Source organism: Cryptomeria japonica, chromosome 7, assembly GCF_030272615.1.
Source record: "Cryptomeria japonica chromosome 7, Sugi_1.0, whole genome shotgun sequence".
Classification (NCBI taxonomy): domain Eukaryota; kingdom Viridiplantae; phylum Streptophyta; class Pinopsida; order Cupressales; family Cupressaceae; genus Cryptomeria; species Cryptomeria japonica.
The window spans coordinates 118,461,774-118,472,945 of record NC_081411.1 but is presented as its reverse complement, the minus strand read 5'-3'; the positions used below and the strand labels follow the sequence as shown (position 1 = coordinate 118,472,945).

Sequence of the window (11,172 nt, the reverse complement as noted above, 5' to 3'; positions counted from 1 at the left end):
TTGCTTTGTTGTCCTTATCACATATCTTTCAATCATAGTACTAGTATAATTACAACATAGATCACTAAGTGGTTATCGTATCAGATTCATCACCTGAGGGTCCCGTTTGGTTTGCTTTGGAAGCCACACTTTAATTTAGTTCTATATGTACACATTTTGGACTTACACTTTAATTTTCATCCTCCAACACAATTTCTTGACTTCGTTGTCATCAAGTTTACAAATGATCAAGTGGGTATCTCTAAAATTACCACCATAATCTCACACATCTTCTCAGTTTTCTGACCATATAAATTTTTCTATATCTGAACAACATTAGCATAGTAAACTTTAAATTTTTTTATCAGTGCCTTAACAGTCCTCACAGACACATGTCTACCATTTTTTTAATAACTTTTGATATACTTGACCAAATTCAAAATAAATTACATATTATTGTTCTACACTATATTCTATACAGTTTTTAAAAAAAGTTTGCATTTTTGATTATTTTGATGCAAGTTATACCCAATGCACGAACAAGTACCAAATTTTCAGGATGCGGTCACTTCAAAAAATCATAAAAAAAAAGTACTCAACGAAAAATTAAAAAAAAATACAAAACTTCTAGATCTCACTCTTATCTATCATCCTACCAAAGGGTTTTGCAAAATACTAAATCTTATATATTTTGTGCAGCGCACGAAAACAAGTATGTTATGTTTTTTTGAAAAAATTAGGAACAATTTTTCATGCATGAGAGGTTTGACCCTCTTAATCTTATCCAATTTTTAAAAAATTTAGTAGTTTAGAAACTAGATCTAGAGTACTACAATTCTTATTATTTTCTCAACTGCTAGTTTTTAGTGCATGACCTTCCAATATGTCTTTGTAGTTCAGGTTTACCTATTTTCTAGAAAAAAAAAAAGTGGCCACTTATAGCCCCCTTTTTGTTCACCATCTTGGTGCACTTACCCTAATATACAAAGCTTGATAATATTATTATGTTGAATTTATTAGTACTTAATATTGATATAGACTTCAATATGTATGACAATCATACTTAATTTCATATATATTCATAATGCATAAGAAATTAATATATTAATGCACTTCCTTACATTTCCACTAATGCCTACATAGGAGATAGATTGGTATGTGTAGGGAAGGGCGAGTAAATCCATCACAAGTGATGGTGAGCCCAAGATGGGTAGGGCTATAGTCCTAGGCCTTGATGGAGTCTCTTTGTAGTTGGCATCAGTTCCCTATGACAACAAATCCCCATCCCTCATTAGGATTAGGGCAGAAACTAAGATAGGACTTAATTTAATGAATGTTGAATGTGTTATGAATACTAATTTGTGTAATAGTTCTTAAGAAATATTAATTGAAGCGTAATAACGTATAGTAATGTGTGTTGATTCATTGGGAAGTGGTAACCTCCTAGTAGGGGACATTACACATCAAATATGGATTCTTCTCTTTAGATGTGATAGGTGTTTTGGTTGTAGGTGATTTCTAGGAGCTGTGCGGTTAGCTATCAATTCCAACATGGTATCCGAGCTCAATATCTGCTCTTTTAGTTGCATCCTCCAAAGACAAGTTTTTACATTTGATGAGATATTCAGAAATTATTTTACTCCTCAATTTTTTTCTCTCTTATTTGCAAGACTGTTTCTCGAATGAGTATCAACTTACCTTCTTCATCCATGGGGGGGATTCTGTAGAAGGAATTACTTGTTGTCCAAGAGCCTTTTTGAGGCATGATACATGGAACATATTATGGATTTTGATTGTAGATGGAAGCTCCAACTCATATGATACTTCACCAATTATTTTAATGACCTTGAAAGGCCCATAAAACTTTGGTTTAAGCTTTTCCACTCCACTTACTTTCAATGAGTATTGTTTGTAAGGTTGAAGACACAAAAATACCATGTCTCCCACCTTAAAATACCTCTCAACTCAATGGTGATCAACATATTTATTTTGCTGTTCCTGTGCAGTCTAAAAATTATCCTTAAGTGCCTTAAGGAATATCTTGATTCTCTTTATCCCACTCAAGAGCTTTTAGGGCTCTAGAATAAAAAAATAAACTTACTCCACAAATGTAGAAGCTTCATGACCATACAAAGATTTCAAAGTGGTCATACCTATGCTCATATGATATGCAGTGTTGTAACATAATTTTACCAAATATAACCACCTTTCCCATGCCTTTTGCTGCCCCAAAACATAGTTTCCCAAGTAGCCTTGAAGCCATTTGTATACAATCTCTGTTTAACATCTATTTGAGGATGATATCTAGTACTATGGTAAAGTTTTATTCTAGTCAGCTTCATCAACTCTTGCTAAAAAATATTGATGAATATGCAATCTCTATCATTTACAATTCTTTTTGGCACACCATGAAGTCTGGACACTCAAGTTCCAAAAACAGACCAGCCGCTTATGGTGCTTTAAAATTGAAAGGCATTGACATAAAGTGAGCATGTTTAGTAAGTCTATTCACCACAACAAAAATACAATCCTTACAACTGATCTTAGACAACTTGGTAATGAAATACATTGATATTTGCTACCACTTTTGGTTGGTAATAGGAAGTGAATGTAGCAGCCCCACAAGAAAAGAAACTTCAAATTTGTTCCTTTGACACTTGAGGAATTCTCTTACATTCTTGAGAACATAATTTTTCATACATTTGCATGAAAATCTTTCATGGATGTCCCTGCATGTCTTCAAAAGGCCTTGATGGCCATCAAGTTGATTGTTATGGACAACAACAATAATCTTATGTTTTAGCTTACTTTCTAGTACAAAAAAGATTCAATCCTTATAATAGATGATGTTATTCGACACTTTATACCTTTTGTCACTTAGTTTAGCATCTAGAATTACACAAGCATGCTGATTTTTGGAATATTCTACTAGTAGATGATCCTTCCAAGGGGCTGAAATTTCTGAAAGTGAGCAAATTGAAGGGTTTCTAGAAATGCATCAGCAACAACATTATTTTTCTTTTTGACAAATTCAATAACAAAGTCATATCCTTGCAACTTACTTAACCACCGTTGTTGTCTATCATTCAACCTTTTTCTCCATGAAATACTTGAGGCTATCATGATCAATCCTTACTATAAACTTTATGTCCACAAGATATTGACATAACTTTCAAGTGCATGCATGTTTGCCAACATTTCCTTCTCATATGTAGAGAACCTCTTTTCAATTTCATTCAATTTTTGACTCTCATTAGCAGTTGGGTTCTTGTTTTGCAATCAAAACAAATCCAATACCATTATTAGAAGCATTGGTGAAGCCAAAATAGTTCAAGTACTCATTAACTTCTTAAGATGATCCATAATCTTTTGACTTTAATCTATCCAAACAAAGGCATCCTTCTTAGTCAAATTTGTTAAATGAGTGGTTAATGAAGAAAATTGCTTCACAATTTGTGTATAATATGTGCTTAGACCAATGAAACCCCTCAAGTGGGACATTTAAATAAATTAAAAAAAAGTTTAAAATAATCTTTATAGGTTCACAATTCCTCCTAGTTTATCAATTGTTCTCCAACATATGTTATTCCTTAATAGCATTAAACTACCAAGGCAAATTAGGTATGTGATCATATAAATGTGACCCAAAATTTTAGAAGCCGTGATCATTAAATTTCTTTTGGTATGAAGCACTTATAGACAAGATTGTTAATGCCCATCCATAACACATCGTTCTATAAAATGTAGTTCAATATTAAAGGGTGTGGGAGTGGTCATATTGAAGAACAATAATTTTAAATTCCATCATGGATCTTTAGCATTCTTTATAACATTATTAAATATATAAAGGTATTTGTAATATTGTGCTGGTTTAGGTTGAGGGATATTCCCATTTCTTTAGGAAAATTTGTGGTAATAATTAGTATATTTATACAATATATGCACAAATTTGTGTAAAGATGGAGTTGTTTAAGAGATTGCTAAAACCATTTTTTATTAAGATGGTTGAACCATCTTGAAGATGTATGTTTACATTATAGTATATTTAATTAAAATATAGGCACTCTTTTTTTGATTAAAATATTGTGTTGTATTATCTTAGAAGAAGTGTAGATCATTTCAAACTCTAAAAAAAATAAAAAATAAAGGTAGAAGAAAATATTCTCGGTGACAAGGAGTTGTCTTGCATGATACACAATGTTATCATGGAAGTAATGTTTTGTTAATTAAATGAAGAAATTATTTAAAAAAGTCAACATCAAATGCAATTCAAACTATTATTTCCGCAGTATTTCCAAACATGTTGCGAAAAAAGTCAACATCAAATGCATGCATGCATTCATGTTGATGCACTCTCAATCTCACACTCTCTACTCTACTATTTTATGCGCTTGGTACTTAAAAATAGCAGCTTAAGTGTAGAAAGGATAAGAATGGCTCGTGAAAATTCAGCTGTGTTGAAAGAAAATAATGAGAATTTGGTGGATCGAAGGATAGGCAACTATCATCCCAATGTCTGGGAGGACGATTTCCTGCAGTCCCTTTCATCGCCATATGAGGTGGGTGGGCGATTATTTATTTATTTTCATTGTTATTTTTGATAAATTTTTGGATTCGAGAAGGCACAAATCTGCTATGATCATAAAAACAATACTACCATTGAACCAACACATTATGAAATGAATCATTATTTATCTTTATCTTTTTAATTACAGGCATCTTCATATCGTGAGAAGGTGGAAAGCTTGATTGAGGAGATCAAGGAGAAGGCATTGAATCCCCTGTTTGGAGATGGCGAAAAATGGCCCTCCCCTTATGACCTGCTTGAGAGGTTCTTCCTAGTTGACAGTGTTCAACGATTAGGAATTCATCGATATTCTGAAAAAGAAATTGAAGCAATTCTGGATTACACTTATAAATAAGTACTGGCCAACCTTAAATCACACACACAAAGAAACATATTAAGTGTAGAGAATGTCAGTTAATTCTGAACGTTTAACACTTTTAAACATAGAAGTCAAGTCTGATAAGAGCCTAATATCTAGTGCCTCTTTTTCATTTGCGATCTCTAAATTTTCAGTCAATGTGAATGTTGTAATTGTATCTTTTCAAACAGACATTGGAATGACGAAAGTGGTATTTCATGGGGGAGCAAAAATTCCATTGCAGACCTTAACACTACTGCTTTGGGATTTCGAGTTCTTCGCCTTAATGGATATCATGTATCTCAAGGTTTGATGTTCTCTCACGCTCCAACACTAGAGTGAAAAATTAATATTAAAAAATGATTTGATTTTTGATATTTTCTTTTGTTTTGATGTTCTCTCACGCTCCAACACAGAGGTATTTAAAATTTTTTGTGATGGAAATGGACAATTCGTTTTGAGGCCACCCAGTGAAGAAGGTGACAATCAGTTAAGAAGTGTGTTGAGCTTATATCGAGCTGCAGAGATTTCTTTTCCGGGAGAAACAATAATGGAACAGGCTAAATCATTTGCCTCTCGCTACCTTGAACAAACACTTGCAGAGAGCCATAACATAAGAGAGAAAAGCCAACTTTTGACAGAGGTAAGCATTTGATTTTAATGAAGTTGTTGTAAAATAAACTTTTGAAGTAGACCATTTCAAAAAAATCTGCAGGTTGAATACTTTAAGAACACTTCCTGGAGATCCAGAAATCCACGGTGGGAAGCATGGAATTCCATTCAAATATTTAGACGAGATATTGATTCTTGGATGTCAATTGAAGGTGTCTACAGGTCAGTACAAACAATTCTTTAAATGGTTAGAAATGTGAAGATCCATTTGCATATGTTAAATCTTCATGGAGCGGATGGAAATTGAAATACCAAGCTAATTTATTCTATTTTATACGATTCTTTCTTTCAGGATGTCAAATGAGATTTGCAAAAATATTTTGGAAGCAGCAATATTGGATTTCAACATACTACAGGCTCAACATCAGAATGAGCTCAAAATTATATCCAAGTAATATATCTATATATTGGAATTGATTTAACTTTATAAATAATTATTTATGTCATGATACATTGTTAGTAATATTCATTATATTGAACTAACGTGTATGTGGTGATACAAATATGTAGATGGTGGACTGAATCAAGTGTAAAAGAATTTAATTTCTTTCGACATCGACATGTGGAGTATTATCTTGGATATGCATGTGGATTGTATGAATTTGAATTTTCTCTAACTCGAGTTGGATATGCTAAATTGGGTGTCATGGTTACTCTCATTGATGACATTTTTGACACTTATGGAACCATTGATGAGCTCGTACATTTCAAGACAGCCTTGATCAAGTAATTCTAGTGCTTTCTTTTTATATTTCCATCGATACTTTGTGAAGCCGTGTACTGATAATCATAATTATTATTTTTTTTATCATTTAAATATAACAAATAAATTAATTTACTTTCATTCTATGCTACTTAGTTGGGATATGTCTATGGTGGGTCATCTTCCCCAATACATGCAAATTTGTTGGCAATTTCTCCATGAAACATACATGGAATTAGCTGATGAAGTAGAGAAAATACATGGTCCACATGCACACAAGTGGATGCAAGATTATGTAAGTCACCACATCAAATTTATCCATCAAACATTTGATGTCAAAATGTTCAAATAAATATCTCTTTTATTTTTCTTAAAATATTTGTATTTCTTATAATTTATTTCATATATATCTTGTATTGGAGTGGATGAACCTTATTATGGCAGAATTTCAAGATGAAGAATGGATTGCTAATGACTATCACCCTACTTTAGATGAATATTTAAAAAATGCCGTTGACTCTTCAGTCGTACCTGTGGTCACATTATTTCCAATTCTTTTGATTGACATGGTCCTTCCCAATGATATTTTGAAAAGAGTTTCTAAATTTGAATATGATGTAGCAATGGCTTGTCGATTAATTGACGATTGCAAAGATTTTCAGGTATATATTTACCAAACTTAGCTAAACCTATCATATTATATATGAACTTCATAGTTGAATAGAATGCAATGTATCCTTATTCTAACTAAGTATGTTTGCTATTGAAGGAACAAAAAAGTCAAGTAAGAAATGATTCTTGGCTAGATTGTTATATAAGAGACAACCCTGGAACCACAAAGGAGCAAGCTTTGGAGTATGGAGAGACTCACATTGAGTTACACATGCAAGAAGTAACTAGAGACTACCTATGTTATGAGAAATATATACCAACATGTTGCAAAAGGGTGCATTTTGACTGTATGTATAGATGGGTAGCTTTCATATGGAGGGAGGTTGATGGATTTTCAACTTCACTCAAGGGCATAAAGGATGACATAATGAAAATCTTAATCAATCCTATAACTATTTATCCTTGAAAAGGAAAGGTGCTAGAAGTAAATAAGGGTTATTGTATGCACTATTATTATTGGGATCCTATTTAGCAAGACAAAGATGAATGTTTTTAGAGCTCATAGTAATCTTGGAGGATTCTCAAATATGCGTGACAATTACTTTTGTATATATTGATGCAACACATAATATAGATGTTTATATTTGCATCTATAAATGCATAAAATATAAACTTATAGATATGATAACATGTAGTGACACTCCTTATTTTAAATAACTAGAATAGATATTTCATAAATTAATGGTTCTTTTCCAATGATTCTTAAATTATATCAATAATTTTGATGATTTTTGAAGAGGTTCATATGTGTCCCAGAATAAAATATGCTATTTTATCAATACATTATAATTGTACTTTATCCATAATATAAATTTATGAAACAATGATTTTTGAAATATAAAGACAACATACTTTCTCTAATTTTAAAAATGTTAAATAAATTTACTTAAATGTTTTCTCAATAATTATTAATAATTTTTTAAGATCTAATGCTTTACCTAATTTATGTTTGATTGAAAACATTGTATTATGTAACATTACATATAAAATGGACATTCCCCATATAAATTCTAGATTTGCATTTGGTTCCATATATATAGGAGATGTAGTTAGTTTATGAGATTCGCCATCTAAATAATTAAATTGTAATATATTTTTATAGTACAATTGACTCATTTTTTAACTTATACATATTTTACTCGCTTATGAGAATGCAATGTATGGAATTATTTTACTAACAATGTCTTACTAAGAAGGAATAATACTTTTGAGAAATACAATCATATGTGCATATATATAATTCATTACTATAATATATAGGGAAAAGAGAATACAATTCTTTTATAAATATAAAAATAGAAATGTGTAAGAAGCATATATGTGAAATAGAATTTTCTTTCATTAATTTTTTTAAAATAATATTTTTGATTAGGGTAAACAGGTTTTGAGGGGACCTGAAACCCCTAACAACAGGTTTTGAAGGGACCCGAAACCCTTGGATTATACCAAGATCCGGAACCCAAATCAGATAGCTGCTAAGAATACATCAGATACAACCAGCAACCTAAAATGAGCCTAACAACATAGATAATACAATGAAACCTATCTGAAAGAAGATGAGGTCTAAGCCTTGCACTAACACAAGGGTTTTATCAAGGCTCCCTTAACCTTCAATAGAAAACAAGGGTTTTTCTAGGCACCCATAACTTGAATAGTGGGTTTTACTAGGCTCCCATAACTTGGACAAAAAAGTTTCTTGTAGGCTCCGATAACCTGAAATAGCTTCTCCAAACCAAAGAAAAAGCTTGAACCTAACCAAAAACAAGAACTGGCTGAACTGTGCCCTTGAAAACTATCAACATTTAGTCCATCCTTTGAAAAAACAAGGGTTTTAGAAAGGCTCCCTCAACCTTCCATTGGAACAAAAAATAGGGGTATACATTAAAAACCCATAATCAGAAAACACCACCCCATGGGGTTTAATAGGCTCCCCAAACCACAAGAACTAGGTTTTAGAATGGCTCCCAGAACCATAGACACACTGGGTTTTAGCACGGCTCCCAAAAACATAACCAGAAATGAAAAATAGAGCCTCCATCCAAGTACAAACGAGGGGAGAAAGCTCCATCTCCAAAGAGAAACAACTGCCCTTAACATCTCCCTACAACACATCAAAGGTAAATAGGCTAAACCCATCTCCACCTTAATAGGAGATAGGGTCACCTCAAAAGACAAAGCCAAGAATAACCCTTGATAAGGATAGCAGAGAAGGAACCTAGAGACACAAAAAAAGAGGGGATCCTCAATAGAAAAAAAATAAAGAAGCCACAACCCTCTGAAATCTCCAATGATCCACCCACCCGGGAAACCACAAAGCCCAAGTAGAGAAATGAAGAGAATGACAGGCAAAGACAACTCCAACTGGGAATAGGGGACCGCATCCATAACCTTCCCAACACTGCTATTTGCATCCTCTGCATTATCTGCTTCATCTACTTCCTCAGCATCCTGCTCTCCCTCAGAAACCCTACCCCCTGACACACCGCCACTGTTGTTCCTGCTCTCCATTCATATTGTATCAAAAAATAAAGTTATAGACGTGCTTGACATACATAGACATGCCTCTGCTTTGCACATACGCGCCCATATAGCATAAACACGCCTGAACAACACAGACGCGCTCACATTTGACACAAACGCCTTTGCATTCATAGACATGCTTGGCACAAACACAGACACGCCTAGGCTACCTAGATGCACCTGGCACCAACACAGATGCGCCTTAGCATTTTTTCCCCCCTGCTTGACATTTCTAAAGAACATTTATTTCTCTACCTAGAATGCATTAATGACAATATTTATTGCGACAAAGTGCAAGGAGGTTTTGTGGTACTTACTGGGTCTCCTACATCTGCTGGCCTCTGAAATAGGCGAATGTGGTTGAATCTATGCACCAATGCCATCACAACTAACTGCTGACTACTCTTTGTTCTCTCTGCACTCTGATCTCTTGGATGTGTGGATGACAATGAGGATGTTTTCCCCTCATGGTCTATCTTATAGATTGCCCTAGCCCTAGCCCTAGTCTCTCAGGCCAGTCTTCTTTATCCCGTGACTCTGTCACTTCATCTGGTCGGTCCATTCTAGCCTTTCTTTCTTATCGAGAGATTGTCTACGATCTTTTCAGACATTTTCATCCAATCTGTCGAGGGGGCATATCATTCCCATCTTGGGGCAACTTTGTATCAGTTCATATTATCTTCTTTGAAACAACGTGACAAGCTGCATTGTCTTAAAGAGGGGCTAAATGTACACACCTAAAATTGTCATGTCTAATTAAATAAATATCTTTATTTAATTAATTATTTTTAGCCTAATTCTTCTGTTAATTGAATAAATATTTATTTATTTAATTAATTCATTTATCCTCTTCTAGCCTTATTTCTCATTTAAATAAATACTTTTATTTATTTAAATAATCATTTTCCTAAATTAAATAAATACTTTTATTTATTTAATTGATCCCACTTCTTCTATTAATTAAATAAATCTTTATTTATTTAATTAATTCATTAGACTTTTCTACCCATGACACATGTCATTCATCTCTTAATTCCCACACTACCTACCCTCTCATTATTTTCTTATTTCTTTTACCTACCCTCTAATCATAGCTGACCATTTATCTTTACACCTCTCAATCTTATCCTTCCATTTCTTATAGTGTCTTCTATATAAGGAGATGCTTCCTTCATTATCAACCCTGACTACCCGACTGGTCTAGTATTCGAACTTTCATATGCGATCAAGCCTACTTGCAACCACATTTCCATTCTTTGTTGAGCTCTTGTGCACACATAAAATCTGAGAGCCAATATATCAAGCAAGATCAATGAAGATACGAAGAATGTAAATTCAAACCCTATTGGACATGTGGTGGTATAATCTTTGTGATTTCATTTGATTTGCATTGTCTTAGGTAATCTTCATATGTTATGGTGGATCTTTGTTGTTGTTAGGCTAGGGTTTTGTGGTTGAATTTATTTAGTCTTTCAATATTGTTGTTTCTGCTTTTCACCATATACAATGTTAATAAACTTAACTACATAATTGTTAGAAATTCATATACAATAATATCAAGAAAAATATATATATAAATTATATATATATATATATATATATATATATATATATATATATATATATATATATATATATATATATATATATATATATATAAAGATGTTAATGACTAAGTAGTCTTGTAGACTTGATATGATT

The 11,172-nt window shown here is 32.8% G+C and overlaps 1 protein-coding gene across 1 annotated transcript; it reads left to right on the top strand.

The window, feature by feature from the left end:
- The first annotated feature begins 4,412 nt into the window (after window positions 1-4,412).
- LOC131040614 (sesquiterpene synthase Cad-like) lies at window positions 4,413-7,382 on the top strand. The gene is made up of 10 exons (XM_059208293.1): window positions 4,413-4,538; window positions 4,695-4,897; window positions 5,096-5,211; window positions 5,321-5,547; window positions 5,620-5,738; window positions 5,869-5,967; window positions 6,087-6,302; window positions 6,436-6,574; window positions 6,702-6,941; window positions 7,049-7,382. Exons 1-10 carry the CDS (start codon window positions 4,413-4,415, stop codon window positions 7,355-7,357), a joined length of 1,794 nt encoding a protein of 597 aa, XP_059064276.1. The 3' UTR covers window positions 7,358-7,382.
- Window positions 7,383-11,172: the final 3,790 nt, after the last annotated feature.